Source organism: Artemia franciscana, unplaced genomic scaffold (assembly GCF_032884065.1).
Source record: "Artemia franciscana unplaced genomic scaffold, ASM3288406v1 Scaffold_772, whole genome shotgun sequence".
In the NCBI taxonomy this organism is placed as follows: domain Eukaryota; kingdom Metazoa; phylum Arthropoda; class Branchiopoda; order Anostraca; family Artemiidae; genus Artemia; species Artemia franciscana.
Genome location: NW_027067775.1, coordinates 34001 through 52161, shown reverse-complemented (window position 1 = coordinate 52161; position 18161 = coordinate 34001). Strand labels below are relative to the sequence as shown.

Genomic DNA, 18161 nt, shown 5'->3' with positions numbered 1-18161 from the left:
AGCAACATTAAAACTTAAAACGAAAAGAAATTATTAAATATATGAGGGGGTTCGCCCCCTCGTCAATGCCTTGCTCTTTACGCGAAAGTATTTTTAGTACTATCAAAATAGCTATTTATTCTAGTTAAACGTCCTTTGTGATTCAGGGGTCATTTTTAAAGAATTGGAACAAAATTCGAACTTTAGTGTAAAGAGCGAGGTATTGACGAGGGGACGAACCCCTCATATACGTAATAATTTCTGTTAGTTTTAATTTTTAATATCGCTTCTTACTACCAGTGAAAAAAACTAGTTATTTTTTATTTAATTTAAATAAAGATTAAGGGGGCACCAAATTCCAAAAATTACGTGCACCAGATGGCACGTGCCAAGCGTGGCGTAACTGTACATAATACGTAGCACTCCAAGATATACAGCAGGTGATGGGATGTAAACACCCCGTCGATAAAGATGAAATTCATCAGTTTGTTTTTATTGTCGTAAGGTCGATGTATGTCGAATTAGAACTTCAATTATAAAAAAAAAAAAGAATTAATAATCATATTAAGATTTTTGAAATTCGGAGTTAAAGGCAGAAGATCAAAATCGGGTTGGGAAGACAAAACTTAATTATACACAAATATAATACTATATTGAGAAAAGGACTGACGCCCCCCGCCTCCTTAAGGCCAGAACATAATTTGCAATTTGTTGAAAACAAAATAAATTTTGAATATTTTCGCTTTTTTAACTTTCATAAATCAATAATCATTAAGATTTTGAAAATAAATAACAGTATATATTCCAAACTATTAATCCCCATTCATTGGTTATAATGGTGATTTTTTCGATATTATGAGGAAAATAAGGATTGTATTCAGTAAAGCTCAAAATGTTCTGGTCTTTAGAAGGCACGGAGGCGTCGATCGACCCTATTCCTCTTAGTTTCTGATCGTTGAGTTTTAACTCGATTATTTACTGTAATTTGTGTTAATTTTAGGCTTCATTTATTTATTTATGATAGTTTTACCTTTGATATCCTAATAATCTACAAAGAATTGCGATAAAAATCTGTTTTGTTGAGTCTAACGTACATTTAATGTCAAGCCTTACATTTAATTCCTTGCACCCTCTGTGCATACAACTCTCAGACTCGTCTGAATAACTACTCAAAAAAGATACTTATCTGTTAGCCAGTACACACTCGAGAATTGGGATCTACAGGTACGGGGTTGAAAAACTGAGACCCTTAGGAGATAGATAGGAAATATATATTTTGGCTGTATATTTGCACACTAAAGGAGAGGGGGCTTAAGTATAGCGAGGCTGTATGCAAAATGTAACCTAACCAAAATACCAACTAAAAAATTAATAAAATATAGCTATAATGTAGTTTTCCACTGAGCCGAAACTAATTGTATCCGTATACAACAACAATAAACTGGTTATTGTCTGATTTTATAGATCCAAATTCTCGAGTGTGCACTGGCTAACAGACAAGCACAAAACAATTTAACCAACAATCCCAGGTTTCTCTTTTCACTATACCCTCCCCTATGAATCGGGCTTGTATGTACCTTTGCATCCATTCAACACATCCACTAGATATACAAAATTAAAAATTATCCTTGATTCCCACTACTGTAAATTTAATCTACATTTTTTTCTGTTTTATGGTTCTCTCATTTGAACCTCATCAAATTCATGAGCCCCCCCCCCCAAACAAAAATCCTGCGTTCAGATGTGTTTCCAAATAACATTCTAAAAATATTAGCGCCATACTTTAATTTAAAAATATAAATGAACTCTTGGTATGCAAAAATGATATCCATAGCAATTAATAACTTGAATATTGTCAACACTAATATTTTCATGGACCATTTCTTTTGAAATAAATGTCAAAATATCTGCCAAACTGGATAGTTGAGTAATAAAACTGTATTAAATCCCAATGTCATACGAGAAAAGTTTCTCAGACATATTTAATGTTTCTATCAAGGGGTCGGACACTTAGTAACCAACGGTGATGTATGCATCGTAACAAATACTTCCCATTTGTGCGTAAGTATTAACAGTGGCGCCATTTCGGGGAAGGGAGAGGGGGGCAGCTGCCCTCGATAATTTGGAGAAAAAATAATTATATAGTTCCCCTGCTCTGCAAAATCAGACAATTTCTCCTGTGTTTTTCATACCAAGAATAGACAAATACGTATTTGCCTAATCAATTCAAATTAGGTTGAACAGAGCTTCATGACTCGAATTACCTACTTTCGAACCGATCAACCTAGGTTGAACTGGAGAAAATGTAGGAACGTGAGGGGGCAGGATCTGGACCCGGTACCCATATCCCCTATCTTTATTACCTAGTTTATAATTTATTACGAATTACATTTAATTCGCCTGGTTTTATCGCTCTCTTAAAGTCATATTCCACCCCCTACAGAGCTCAGCGTAGTGTTCGTACGAACCACGTATCTGATGACGCACTGCGTCTACAAAGCGTAAAAAAAGTGCACTTAAAGCAGAATCCCCAAAAAAATACTACATGGCTTTGTGCCTTTGATCTTGGCCTCTTTACTACCGAGCATATTTTTAATTCTTTACTTGGTTTTGTATTTTTGGCACCTTGCCTGCAGTCTCCTCACCGTGTGCACTTTGGTTTACATAAAGCAACCTAGTCAGCAGCCCCTTCTATTTTCCGTATTTCGTATTTCTCTATTTTATCCTTATTTCTCTTTATTTCTATTTTATTCTATTTCTCTTATTCGTATTTCGTATTTCTCTATTTTTCGTGTTTTCCATATCTATTTAGGATTTTATTGAGTTTAGTTGAATCATAAAATGTCAGTAAGTTTTCGTATTTGTCTTTAAGACGAAGGTTTTCGCAATTTAAAAAAAATAAATAAAAAATATTTCCATAAATCGCAAATACTTGAAAAGATTACGCTTTCATTGCGAGAAAATGTTTACCATAAACTTGATTTACGACAATATATCTTAATACAATAATACTTTTAATATCATTTTAATAATATAATACATTTTAATACAATAATTTTATGACAATGCAATTTATTATTGGCATATAAATTAAAAAGAACAGATTTTTAAAGAGGGGACAAAAAATGATTCTCCCCTTCAAATAGCTATATATAGATAACAATTGGTATGCTAACATTTACGGATAGAAGTTAGATCTTCCTTTTTGGTTCAGAGATATGTTGTTCCACATAACAATTACTGAGTAAGGGAATTCTTTTAAACATATCTCGCCTTTATCCAAAAGCAAAAGGGAGTTATCCCCTGCTGGGGAAATAATGGCTTTCGTGAGTATCATCTTCGACAGAAAAACTGACAACATACCTGTAAGCTCGTCTGCATCTACGACCATCATCACGAGCAAGGTAATAGTCTGAGCAGCTGGAATACCCCATGCAACCAAATGTAGTCCAGAAGAGTATCTTTGAATGACATTATGTGTGTAAGTCTTTTGACCAGGCTTCCTTTCCACAAGATGCCAAATAAAATTCATTACCAGCCACCTAAAACCAATAATCACATAAATTACCTTATGCAACAAGTCTACTCACACACTTATGTAGGATTTTTGGGGGGATAGGGGGGTACAACTTAAAAACACCAAAAATGGAGCGAACTACAAGAAAAATGAAGGGAAATAATATGAACCTTACACCTTATAATTCACACGAATTACACCTCAATAATTCACACGGAGCACATAGAGAAAGATGGAAGAGAGAAAGAGAGAGTAAGAGTAAGAGAGAGAGAGAGAGAGAGAGAGAGAGAGAGAGGAGGCGAAAAAAAGTCGACTCATGGAGACACGGATGGGACTTATAAACTAATTTATAAAAAAATCACTTTACATTCAGTCTCTGCTATTATAGGCAGAAAGAACTATCTCTTTCAATTTCTTTTTATATATATAGAGTGATGGTGACTCATTTATTAAATCAAATAGTTTATATTTATTGGCAATCTCAGGAAGTCGTGAAAAAAGCAAAAAAGGTGAATTATATAGAAAGTAAAAAATCAACAATATTTCAAAATTTATGGGAAGGAGTAGGACCACAATGCCCACCTTAAGTATGTGATACCGCAGTCAAATTTTTTTGGGCTGGGGGTCATGAAGAGCCAAAATATGAATATCATTGCATTTTATTAACAAAAATTAGCTTAAACATAGTTTTAAACAACAAACACTAGATAAGAAATTGTAATCTTAACTATTGCAAAATAAACATAGTTAAATAAACTTTGTATAATATCAATGTAGTCTAGCTTATAGATAGTCCTTTCAAGACAAATACAAGCATCTGAAATTTTATCAACTGTTTCCTCGATATGTTATCGCAATTTCATGAAAAAATCCATCAATAAAGCTGAACTTCACCAAAAATTATAATTTTTAGATATTGAAAATCCTATAGGCATATAAGATTCACCTGACAAAAAAAAAAGGTCAAAGTTAGGCTTAGAAACACATAACCGGATTTAGGCTACGTACACACCAAAATCTTTGTTTTTATGCAGAGACTGAGTTCAAGGGCGTATCCAGAATTTTAGTACGAGGGGAGGGGTCAATAAAAAATTTAAAAGCACATTACAAATGTCGTGGTGGGGGTGGCAATCGCCATCTGACACAGATTCAGAAATGATACCTATTGTTTCTGTTAATTTTACAAGTAAAAGTTTATTGCAAAATAAATTTCTGGTGATTTCGAAAACCCCTCGAAAATAGCGTCAGAGTGAAATGACAAATGTACAAATGGAATCAACATGATCGAAAACCTTGAATTAAGGAATCAAAATTCCCCAACTTGAACAACAAGGAAAATAACTTTTTTGCATGGGTAACACTGATGTATCTCCTCTTTTTCTACCGGGGCTAACGGGCTACCAGAACATAGCAGAAAGATGTCTAATTGCTAATTTAAAAGCTATTATTGATATTTAAACGTTTTTTTTTTTTTTTTTTACAAATTCCACCATCTGCAAGTGCCATATGACATTCAAAACGGCGCTTTTGCCGCCATTTTTAAGTTGATAGGGCTGGCGGGCTACTAAAACATCGTAGAGATTTTTAATAGCTCATATAAAAGTTATTACTCATAGGTACGTGCCTTTTATAGGTTCAACTATCTACTTCGCAGAGAGAGAGGTTTAAATGCAAAGAGATGGCCAGTCGAGTAGCGGCTTTTGTTCCGCATAATTAATTGCAATAAATACTTTTATACTCGTTAATAAATATAGGTCCGTTTTTTTAATCCTTTCAATTATATATATATATATATATATATATATATATATATATATATATATATATATATATATATATATATATATAGCCGAAAAGCAGATGAAAATTTACTAGATGTTTTCCAGAGAAATTGCCTACGGATTGTTCTGGGTACCCGGCTGACTGACCGTATTTCAAACAGTAGGTTGTACGAAAAGTGTGGTTCAATCCCGCTTTCTGGGGCTATAATGAAAGAAAGGTTGAGATGGCTAGGCCACGTTCTACGGATGAAGGATGACAGATTACCGAAGATTGTCCTTTTTGGCCAACCATCTGGGGCTACACGGAAAGCAGGTCGTCCTTGTCTGGGTTGGGAGGATGTCATAAATAAGGATTTAAAGGAAATGGGAACTTCCTGGGAGGGTGTAAAGAGGGAGGCTTTAAATAGATTAGGTTGGAGGAGGAGCGTGCGTAGCTGTGTTGGCCTCAGGCGGCTTGGTGCTGCAGTGAGTTATTAGTAGTAGTAGTAGTAGTATATATATATATATATATATATATATATATATATATATATATATATATATATATATATATATATATATATATATATATATACATATATATATACATATATATACATATATATATATATATATATATATATATATATATATATATATATATATATATATATATATATATATATATATATATATATATATATATATATATATATATATATATATATATATATTATTTAAATCATCTAGGTGTTTTTTTATAATTACGGGTATTTTATTGATTAAATAAACTATTTTCAGAAATAGAACATCAGCGGTAGCGAGTTAACGGACAGTGAGTAAAAAAAAAAGTAGAAGTAATTCTTTCACAGAAGTTTCAAAAATTGAAAAATCACCCCTAGATTTCGAAAGATACTTTCCTCCCCCTCCTGCATTTTATTGAATCACCACTCCTAGATATCCTACTCACACTGCGGCATATTGGAGAAGTACTCGTCAAAACGTTTCTGATAAAGACCTGTCAGACATTTAAACATGAATTGGTTATAATCAATGAATAGCCCACACCTTAAGTGGAATAACTAATGTTTGTTGCTTGCTGACTCAGTTGGTAACTGTGTTTCAAATGTATCCTTTATTCATATTCAAACTTTTTTATATTCCATTCAGATCCCTTGTGTGCATCTTCCATGCTGTGGTTTGCCACATCAATCTGTCTGCTGATCAAAATCAACATTTTACGGGCATTCAGTTTCCTTTTGGGTCTCCGTCAAATCAAGATTGGAAAATTTGTATAAATATTTATATCTGCCGAGGCAAGCAATTTATTTGAATGGAAAATTAGAACGTAAAAAATAATAATTTAGTGACCGTAAGTTAAAATGATAAGATCACAAAAAATATTTTGGAAGAGGTGACGCTACACTACACAGACTGATTCTATAGGTTGGTGGCCAAAAAGACCTAGATTCGGTCCTTTTGATGGGATTCAAGTATGTATTTGTAAGCTGCATCTAGATTCTAAACTCCATATATCTCAAAAATTTCAATTTTTGTAAGTTTAGCTTAGAAAACATTTGACTCCCTTCACCCTTGGTTTTTAAGGATCAAATTCCACAACAAAAAATAAATAAAATAAGACATTGACTGACGTGACCTAGGGTTTCAACCTTTATTTTAATCGTCAATTCCTAAAAAAAAAAAGAAAAAAATCAAGCTAAATCAAAATATTGTTAAGTTTTTACTAAAGGAAAAAAGTGTCATGAGAAATATTGGCTTTATGTTTGTGACGGTTTGCAATTTCCGTTTGGTTCATAGAGGAACCGAAATTCGTAATCGTCAGACGATTTTCAGGTTTAAATTCAAAAACACCATCTTTGCGAAATTATATCATATAGGTTTTCTTGTTTTTTAAAGGCATTCAAAATCAAATACGAGAAATACAATTTTAATTCGCTGATAGTTAAAGCACGAATTTCTGTCGATTCCAATTAGAATTTAGTATTAAATCTGAGTTATAGCTGAACCATTAGCAGTCTAATCCTGGAAGCCAATTTACCGTATATACACAGAAATAAAAGTTTTCATATTTTCAGCGATACTTGTTCAGCGAATGATGTTCAGTAATACTGTCATTATACCTACTATTTGATTTTAAGGGGCTGGTCTGGGACATTTTCGCATATCCTATCCCATCAAGTTTTTTTTGCCTACAGTTACAGTCATAGAAAGGCACCTACGCCACAGCAATTTTTGGAAAGTGTCCCCCCAATTCAAAATTTTTGTTCAATTATTCACATAATTTTGACATTCTCCGTGATTTGCTGCGTTATTATCAAAGTCAACACCATGTGGGGAGGGGGGGGGGGCTAAACTTTAAAGAAAACTTTTTTGGTACTTTCAATGGAAAAATCGAAAATCGCCTCCGCCTCCTGCAATTTAAATAAAAATGATATCCTCAAACATTTTCTTAAGTCGACATAACCGATATATATATATATATATATATATATATATATATATATATATATATATATATATATATAATATATATTCGATTTTACGTCTGGGCCTCAAAGTCCTACGTATGCTAATGACCGTTCCATAAAAGCCCATAGCAATTCCATATGAGTGTGAGTAGCAGTAAACATAACATGATCGTACCGATTATTTATAAATTAAATACTCAACTAACGAAAGCATTTGTCCAGTTTATAAATCAACATGATAATTACATCTGTCATTCGAGCATAGGAATTTTTGGTTTATGCCTTGCATGACGGCACTATTTCCACTGATCTGGTCATCAATCACTGGAACGGTGGGTCTTAAAATCAATTTCCAATTTCAATATGACTGCAAGTTTGGCGTCCGTTTGGACTATGTTGATGAGGTTATAACCAGAACTGAAGTCATTATGCTGAAAATGTCAATTCAGACTGATGGAATTCACCCTTCTTCTTAGAAGAGTGAGTCTATAAATTACGACCAGTTCCAAGAGGTTTCAGAGTTGGCACTCCCTCTTTGAACCTTCCAAGTCCAAAATCATAGGAGCCAAACAAGGCGTAAGTTGAAGTACCAAGGACAGTGAAAATGAAATGAATGTAAAGTGGAGACAAGCACAAGCATACATATCTTAAAAAATAGGAAAATCAATTGACATAGACGTCCATTTGAATTTATATTGCAGGTACTTGCAGGTGCCAGATTGAAAAAAAAGAACCAAGGACAGTATAGAAATAGGATAAAAGAAATAGAAATAGAAAAGGGACAAGGGCAGAAATGAATGTTAATTTGAGTTCCTTTGAAGGTGTTGCTGTCTTTGGGAATCAACAGATTACCAATTATGAACTTTTTACGGGTAAAAAAGCTGTAAAATTTAACTAGCTTGTTTTGACAGTTCAACATGGCAACGCTGATGAAAATGTGGTACTACCTTAATAACTTCATAATTTTGAAACAACCAAAAGAACAAGAGCAAAGAGCTCATATGACACTTGTGACGAAGCAAAAAGAGCTAAGAGCCAAGAGCTCATATGGTATGAGCTCTAACAAAATTCTAAGAATCAATAGGTTGATTTAAAAGGAAAATCAGAGGCTTAATGCCGGTCAGGATTTAAAATAAGAGCTCTGAGTCACGATGTCCTTCTAAATATCAAAATTCATTAACATCCGATCACCCACTTGTAATTTATAAATACCTCATTTTTTCTAATTTCCTCTCCCTTTAGCCCACCCAGATGATCGAATCTGGGAAAACGACTTTATCAAGTCCATTTGTGCAGCTCCCTGACACGCCTACCAATTTTCATCGTCCTAGCACGTCCAGAAGCACCAAACTCGCCAAATCACTGAGCCCCTCCCCCCAACTCCCCCAACGAGAGCGAATCCGGTACGGTTACGTCAATCACGTATCAAGGACATTTGCTTATTCTATCCACCAAGCTTCATACCAATTCCTCCACTCCAAGCGTTTTCCAAGATTTCCCCCTCCAACTCCCCCCAATGTCAACAGATCTGGTCGAGCTTTGAGACACGATATCCTTCTAAATATCAAATTTCATTGAGATCCGATCACCCGCTCGTAAGTTAAAAATACCTCATTTTTTCTAATTTTTAGAATTAGTCCCCCCTCCGACTACCCCAAAGAGAGCGGATCCGTTCCGGTTATGTCAATCATGTATCTAGGACTTGTGCTTATTTTTCCCGTCAAGTTTCATCCCGACCCCTCCACTCTAAGTGTTTTCCAAGATTTTAGGTTTCCCCCTCCCAACTCCCCCAATGGCACCAGATCTGGTAGGGATTTAAAATAACCGCTCTGAGACACGATATCCCTCCAAACATCAAATTTCATTGAGATCTGATCAACCGTTCGCAAGTTAAAAATACTTCAATTTTTTATATTTTCCGAATTAACGGGCCCCCCACTTCCCCAGATGGTCAAATCGAGAAAATGACTATTTTTAATTTAATCTGGTCCGGTCCCTGATACGCTTGCCAAATTTCATCGTCCTAGCTTACCTGGAAGTGCCTAAAGTAGCAAAACCGGGACCGAAAGACACACCGACAGAATTTGCGATTGCTATATGTTACTTGGTTAATACCAAGTGCCATAAAAACCGTGGAAAATAGCGTTTTCCAGGAAAAAATAGACGTAAGATAGGTCCAGAGGACTATATTCGTTTTATCTTGATAACCTTGGAACATTAACAATATTGGCAGCGTCCAACAATTTACCGGAGAAAAACTTTAGCTGCGAGGGCGTAAATAAGAAATTCCATTCTGTTGAAATAGATTTGAATCTAAATAGACACAGGCTATTAAATTAAAAGTTAGGAGAAGCGTCAAAATTTGAAGATTCTAACGTCAATATTTGGTTTCTGTAATCATGCTCAACACATCTGACCTCATGTAAAGGCCGGATCCAGGCCGTACCCCTCCCCCCCCCCCAAAAAAAAAATGTTTGTTCGACTCGTAAAAAACGCAACACAAATAAATATGAACAAATTTTTTATGCGTTTTTTAATTTTTTGTGAGCCCCCTTCTGAAAAAAGTCCTTCCCCAAAAAATCCTGGATACGACCCAATCTATAGCAATTTTATGGTGCAAAAATCGATATTGTCGACATTGTCTATGGAGCAAAACTACACCTCTACCTAGTTACAGACAGTTTCTTAGACCCCATTGTCATTCTATTTACAATTAAAACGAAACGACAGTACAAAAAAACTGGTATAATTTTTCGTTAAGACAATGGATAAACTAAACATAACGAAAGAAAACACATGTGACAACATTTTTATAATAGTATAATAATACAGAAATAAGTTCTAGATAAATACAATGGGAAATCATTTTCAGGAAAAACTATATATATAAAATGTAGCAAAAACAAGGGGAAAATAGGATTTCCATTTTAATCGGGCTCTAATTTTGGCATCCGTTTTGACTTTACTTTAACAAGGTTATAACTTGTTATTATGTTTTCTGTCAAACTAGTACGTTGGAATGTATCAAACAGTTCGTGGTAACGAACTGTAGTAAGGAGCGACCCGGCTCAATAGTAACCAAAACTCTAAAAAGTGGAATTTTGATACCAATAGCTACATCAAAAGAATTGCATTTTAATGCTGATTTTAAATATATAAGTTTCATCAAGTTTAGTTTTACCCATCAAAAGTTACGAGCCTGAGAAAATTTGCGTTATTTTAGAAAATAGGGGGAAACACCCCCTAAAAGTCATAGAATCTTAACGAAAATCACACCATCAGATTCAGCGTATCAGAGAACCCTACTGTAGAAGTTTCAAGCTCCTATCTACAAAAATGTGGAATTTTGTATTTTTTGCCAGAAGGCAGATCACGGATGCGTGTTTATTTGTTTGTTTGTTTTTTTTTTCCCCAGGGGTGATCGTATCGACCCAGTTGTCCTAGAATGTTGCGAGAGGGCTCATTCTAACAGAAATGAAAAGTTCTAGTGCCCTTTTTAAGTGACCAAAAAAATTGGAGGGCACCTAGGCCCCCTCCCACGCTAATTATTTTCCCAAAGTCAACGGATCAAAATTCTGAGATAGCCATTTTATTCAGCGTAGTCGAAAAACCTTATAACTATGTCTTTGCGGACGACTTACTTCCCTACAGTCCCAGTGGGAGGGGCTACAAGTTACAAACTTTGACCAGTGCTTACATATAGTAATGGTTATTGGGAAGTGTGCAGGCGTTTTCGGGAGGATTTTATGGTTGGGGGAGGGATTGAGAAAGGGGGATATATTTGGGGAACTTTCCATCGAGGAATTTGTCATGGTGGAAGAGAATTTCCATGAAGGGAGCGCAGGATTTACTACCATTATAAAAAAAAACAATGAAAAAATAAATTTTAAAAAGTTTTTTTTCAGCTTGAAGTAAGGAGCAGAATTAAAACTTAAAACGAACAGAAATTATTGCCCATATTAGAGGCAGTTTTTTATTGTTTTAAAAAGAAGAGTTGAGAGAAAGAGTCAAACTTTAGCGTAAAGAGCGGGGCGTTGGTGAGAAAGAAGCCCCTTTCATATACGAAGTAATTTCTGTTCGTTTTAAGTTTTAATGTCAATCCTTACTTTCAGTTAAAAAAACTTGTTTTTTTTATTTAATCTTCTAGAAAGCTAGCAATTTTTCAACCCAGAACCCATTAAGGAATTAGAGCTTCCTCTACATTTATCATTGATGTGAAGAGGCTTGAGAGGCTGATCTCGAAGGACTGCAGAGGAATTTAAAAGAAACAGAAGATGCCTCGCTTCTCCTATTTGTTTTACTCATATTTGTCAGCATCATAAAAAACAAAGCTAGAGTAGTAAAACGGCGGTTATGCCTGGCCAACTTAGTTATTATCTCGGTACATGACCTTTCATCACAGCATAAATACGAACAGTAGCGAAAAGTTTGTCCAAAAATGACACACTTCATAGCGCTGGGACTGGGAAGTTCCCAGTACGTCACAGTAATGGTTTCAGTTCCTTCGTGGCATTCAGCAAGACCACAACATATATAATATGCTAAATATTTGTCACTGCGCGTGTGCGAAGAGGCGGAGTCATGAAGAGAGGTCTACATTGATGTGTTTCAAAATCTTTTAAAGAGAGTTTAGAAGTTTTCGGTTAAATCTTGCAATCAATGTTTCACCCATTTCCCATGGTACGATTGAGCTAAATGTTTTATATATACAAGTTTGTGATGAGATTATACGACTCAATTCCAATCAATGAGGATTGAAAAATCAATTTTAACTTTTAAACAGTAAAGTTTTTTGAGACACTTTAAACCAGCTAACAGGAGAGCCTGAGTTTGATTCTCACCGGGTACAATTTAAAATAAAATAAAAAGGATTTTATTTTAAAACAGAAATATTTAAATAATTTTACAAGCATACACCTTTATTTCCAAATGCACTAAAAATAAGAATAATACTTTTTCATCCTACCCCAGAAAACTGAAGAGGGGCGCTCATGACATAAGAAGCCTTTTTAAACTTCCTGATAATCCCGGTGATCTTATCTTTATGTTATGTTTTGTGAAGATCCTTGAATAGTTATAAATATGTCAAGACCGCCCGACACTTTTATTTTTGGTCTTAAAAATTTAAATATTCTAGGTACTAGGCTAAAAAGTTTTTCAAAAAGTATTTTTTTTTATTAAGAAGCACGTTTCAAAAAGTTCTTTTTCTTTTCGGAATGCATGGTATGAAATTAAGTCCTGGCCAAAAAAACTCTTGGTACTACTTCCACCCCCTCCCACCCGTTTTCTGAGTGGCGCTCCGAAGTTCAGATATGAACGAGCCACATAGATACTTATAGCATTCGCTACCAGAGCCATAAGCGACAGGTAAAATAATAAATTATGAAGTAAAATCCTAAAAGGTCATTCAGGAGCATTATATTTGTAGCTAGTAACAAAACTCCCTCGTTCCCAGGTGTTTGGTTTTGATTGTCACAAAAAGTACAAAAGATAGGTTTTAGCTTTATACCGACGATGCCGCAGGTTTTTAATTCTTGAGATACGAGTGACGGGTTGACATTGGGACGTAGTTAATGACGAAAATCCCTTCATTTAGACTATTCAAAAGGACAACGGCAAAAGACTTTGAGAAAAGGCTAAGCTGAAATGGTTTTTAAGATGGTCATTTTCAGTCGGAGCTCGATAACAGAAGTTTTCTCATGCAGCGAAAATTTAGTTTTAAGGGCAGTCAGTTATACCTTACACAACCTCCAAGCGAGGGTGGGGCATTGAATTGTAAACTTTCAATAAACTGTCTATGATAATATAAAATAATAGCAATGTGAAGTAATACTATAAATTTGTTTAAATGGTTTAATAATAGGCCACCTTTCAACATTACCATAAGTAGCCAAAACGAAAGAGCCGTGGCCCCGGCAGGACCATATCAAGGATCATCTTTGCTCGGGGAGGGGACAAAAAACTTTAAAAAAATCATACAAAATTTGTTTATATGCATTCAGTTACTTTTTACGAGTCGAACCAAAATTTCGGAGGAGAGAATTCAATTTTTCTCAAAAACAGTTTCATATTTCTTTTTAGAAAATTTCTAGCCCAGGAATCTATGGCCTGAAAAAACGATTTAGATAGATCACGAGTTTGAGAATATTCACTAAGAACCTTAATTTAGAAAAGAAAATCATATGAGTGACGTCATATTTATAAGCACATTTCAAAAGCTAAATACGTCATTTCCGCCTCAAGATATTACGTATTACTTTGGGGCCGCTAACTATAAAGCTTAAGCCAGGGAGAACAAAATACAAGCAAAATAGACAATACGAGGATGATATATTATAACCTATATTGCAATCAAACACTTAGTAAATCCTTAATTCTGTGATAATATTAAAGCTTGACACTATGTTCGCAAGTGTAGAAATAAAGCCTCTGATGTAAGGTATTTCGTGTTGAAGATGGATAGACAAATGATTAGACTTAGCCTAGACTTTCCTGCTAGACTCCCCAGATTTCCTGGTAATCTAGACAATTGTAGAAAGTGTATTCACCTTAATCTGCATGCCAATAGAAGAGATTTTGTTGAAAAGTTTTGTCAGTACTTAAACTATTTTCTAACCGTTTTGGAAAGATACTTTTAGTGGCTTTTTTTGGGGGGGAGTGTTTTACACGAGAATTTTTTTTTGGGGGATGGGGGTTACAGGATAAAATAAAAAAAAAGCATAAAAATCTGTTTATATCCATTTTTGTTACGTTTTTACGAGCCAGACAAAAATTTCAGGGGGGGGGGGTCAAACAGACTAACCTCTACCCCCTGCATACAGCCTTGCACTCAATTTTAGCAGTTGAGCGTGGCCAAGTTTGGATTAAGTTCCGAAATGCTGTACTAGGCAGAATAAACCAAGAGTGTGAAGCAGAGTTGAGGAGTTGAGTCAGCAAGAGTTGAGGGAAATCGCGACATACAACGCTTTGGATAAAGTATGCAGTGCTTATCCTTGGCAACATCACTCTTCTCTGCTTTTTGTTGCTGCGTCCAGTCAAAGACCAAACAAGCTGTAAGCATTTAAGAGCTTTTAAGGGGAGAGTTTGACATACTGAGATGCATATTACACTACGAATTCTTGGGGCGGGATGCTACTTTTTCTGAAGCTAAAACTGATTGCATCGCTCGTCAGCTGAGACAATCAAAGCAATTTCAACTATAGAATAGTTACAAAGATTTCCAGAATGAGGAAGCACTTCATTCTTAAGACAGGGAAAGTCCAGGATACTCATATTGCATTGCCAATAAGTCTGAGTTAAACGGTGGAAGACAGTAAAAAATTGACCTAGTTATATGCTATAGGAGCTTGAAGAAGTTACCGCCTCTTTCTTTTTAAATGTCACTAGAAAACCAATAGTTTACCAGAAAACCCCCTAAAAAGGAAATTCTTACTCAACGCAAACTTATGAAGATGTCTCTTCTCTGCTTTTTTGTTGCTGCAAAGGGGGTATAAGACAAGTCTTAGTTAGCGCTTTGAACAACTCTGCCTCAATAGTTCTCTCGCTGTGATCTTGAGTGACATAGCCAAAGCAAAGGGGTAATTTCCTTTGCTGCTGATTTTGTTGAAAATTAGCAGTGCCACCAAAACACGACAGGAGCCTGAAGTTGAAGTTGAAAAGTACTGCTAGAAGGTTTGTTTTACTTGGATTTAAATGGGGCTGTTTCATTTTTTTATACATTTAAACAATGTGTCTTCTTGTTTACCGGGGGCGGGTCACCCCTGGCTGCTTACTATTAACACTTGTGAATGGAAGCAAAAAAGACCATAATTTCGAAAATGATTTAAAGTAGCTTTCATCTTCATAAGTTTGCGTTGAGTAAAAATAAATGCACAAAAATAAATTATGGAAATTTATATAAACAAATTATTTTCACATTTGTTTTAGGGAACTTTACTTTAAAAGCATGTCGATATTGTAATTTATGAGCCCTTAAACACCTCTCTTTGATGCTCCAGTTCCTAGCTATTGGTGACGAAAAAAAGAGGTCAGATCAGTACTACCCATGCAATAAACTGATTTTCTTTGCTGGCCGACATGGGGGGGGGGAGGGCAGTAAGTATCCTGCATTATTTCGGCTATGGCGTTTCCGATGGTATACTTTCCGTCTCAATCCGACTCCACTTCTGAGGGGTTTCATGATACTTTTCAAAATTCCTATTAATTAGTTTTCTTAATAAACTTTTACTATTATTACTATTCGAAATAATAGTTAACATCAGGATCAGCCCAATGACAATTTTTGTCTCACTAGTTACTTTCTTTTCTTTTGGTTACTATGCGCTAAGATTCGTTCTTTACGAGGTTGCAGCTATAGCTATAACTGCAACCTCGCTATAGCTGCAACCTACGTAATATATACCACAACCTGCCATATATATCACACACAGGAAAAAAGCCTTCGGCATTTTCTTAGCAAGAACCTAGTAAAGAACAAACCACGTTGTCATCACTTTTACCCAAGTCCCTTATTTAAAGTAACATTGTAAATGACATGACCGTGTTTTTAAATTTCAGAATACTAAGAAAATATTTTAATTATAAAACTGCCAAATTGGATCTACATTATAGTTACCATTTTTGATGGATGAATTTCAAATTTTTTATACAAAATTTCTTGAACCACGTCATGTTTTCTCTTCAGCTGCTTTGTAGCAGTTACCGCTGCAACCATGATACGAACAAACTGGTAGTTAGTTAAAACCAATTTTATTGTTTATGCTGTGAAAGGTTGCCACCCGGTGAAAAATAAGCACTAAATTTTAGCAGTTTTTCAGTGACGTTTTTTCGCCAATATAAAAAAAATCGCTAGAAATATCGATAAATCACAACGGTTGGAAACCCTGATACTATGCCTATTAAAGCTGAAAGATCAACAATAGTAGGGCCTAGCAGATTATATGATCTCGGTATAAGGAAATCTTTTAGTGAAAGGGATTTTTTAGTGAAAGGGATGAAAGGGAAAATTGAATGGATTCTCATTGTCCCTTGTGTTCTAACCGCAGACAGTACTGGGTCCCGGCGGCTTCGCCGATTCTCATTGTCCCTTGTGTTCTGGGTCCCGGCAGCGCTATGTCATTTTTTGATCGAACTGATGACGTAAATTGGACATTCTGTGCTTGGCCCCGGGGGCTTCTCCACCGGTCCCCAGCATGGCACGCGGTAGGCTTCTATATATGGATTCTCATTGTTCCTTGTGTTCTAACCACAGACAGTGCTGGGTCCCGGCGGCTTTGCCACCGGGCCCCGTGGGCCCCAGCATGGCACGCAGCATGCTTCAATATATGGATTCTCATTGTCCCTTGTGTTCTGGGTCCCGGCAACGCTATGTCATTTTTGGATCGAATTGATGACGTAAATTGGACATTCCTAATCTGGCCCTTTCAGTTTGAGCCGCAAGCCTGGCTTTACGTTGCTCTGGTGTTCCCTTTTTGGTGACATTGTAGGATAATTATACACACATTGCTTTAGTAATATAGTGACACGCCTTCTTTTTTTACTGTAAAAAAACTGAAAAAAAAGCTGATTCAAAATATAAAATTCGTTAGATTTAATGCTACCCATCAAAAGTTACGAGACTAAAAAAATTTGCTCCATTTTGAAAAAGGGGAAAACACCCCGAAAACATCAAGTGATCTTAATGAAAATCACATCACAAAATTCAGCATATTAGAGAACCCAACTGAAGGGGTTTCAAGCTCCTATACAAAAAACCGTGGAATTTTGTGCTTTGTGCAACGCCCCCCCACCCCCAAACTGGAATAATAATGGAATCCCTTGTTACATCGATTACTGACATCTGGGATAGTCTAATATAGCTTCTTTTTGAATTGTTCCGGTTAAAACACAACATATCGAGAGGGGTATCAGGTTAGAACTCTCCTCGCAAAAATTTTCTCTGACTCATAAAGAGTAACACAAACAGCCGTATATATAAACAAATTTTTGATACGTTATGTACATTTTTTTGTACCCTCCCCCCAAAAAGTACTGGAAAACCGCCTTGGTTACAGGCAAATATCTCTGCACACCGAGTCATGCCAGTGATTCTCCCCTCAGCTCAAACTGCAATGTGGCTGCCGAAGGAAGACGCATGTCAATTTTGTCACAACAGAATTTATAAAAACACTCATTAAAGCCGCTGTATTTTTATAATGGTATTAATGGAAAACTTCTATTGCATGGTAGGGCTATGCTTGCTATCAGCTCTTCGAATGTGAAAAAAGCTCTGCTTTTCGTGTAGAAAACAATTATTTTCCACCCTACACAAGAACTTGTGAAGCTCCATTTGAATAAGGGAAACTTGATCTGTGATTTTATTGTTCTGTAAAATCTCCTGGCGATTTGGTCCATGAATTCAAAACGCACTGTCACCCT

At 35.5% G+C, this 18161-nt stretch overlaps 1 protein-coding gene across 1 annotated transcript in view; it reads right to left on the bottom strand.

The window, feature by feature from the left end:
• The window catches only part of LOC136043643 (frizzled-4-like), a 57548-nt gene that overhangs the window by 7377 nt on the left and 32010 nt on the right, over positions 1–18161 (bottom strand). Inside the window, exon 3 of the mRNA XM_065728542.1 lies at positions 3343–3521. Coding sequence (XP_065584614.1) covers positions 3343–3521 — 179 coding nt within the window. The remainder of the gene's footprint in view (positions 1–3342; positions 3522–18161) is intronic.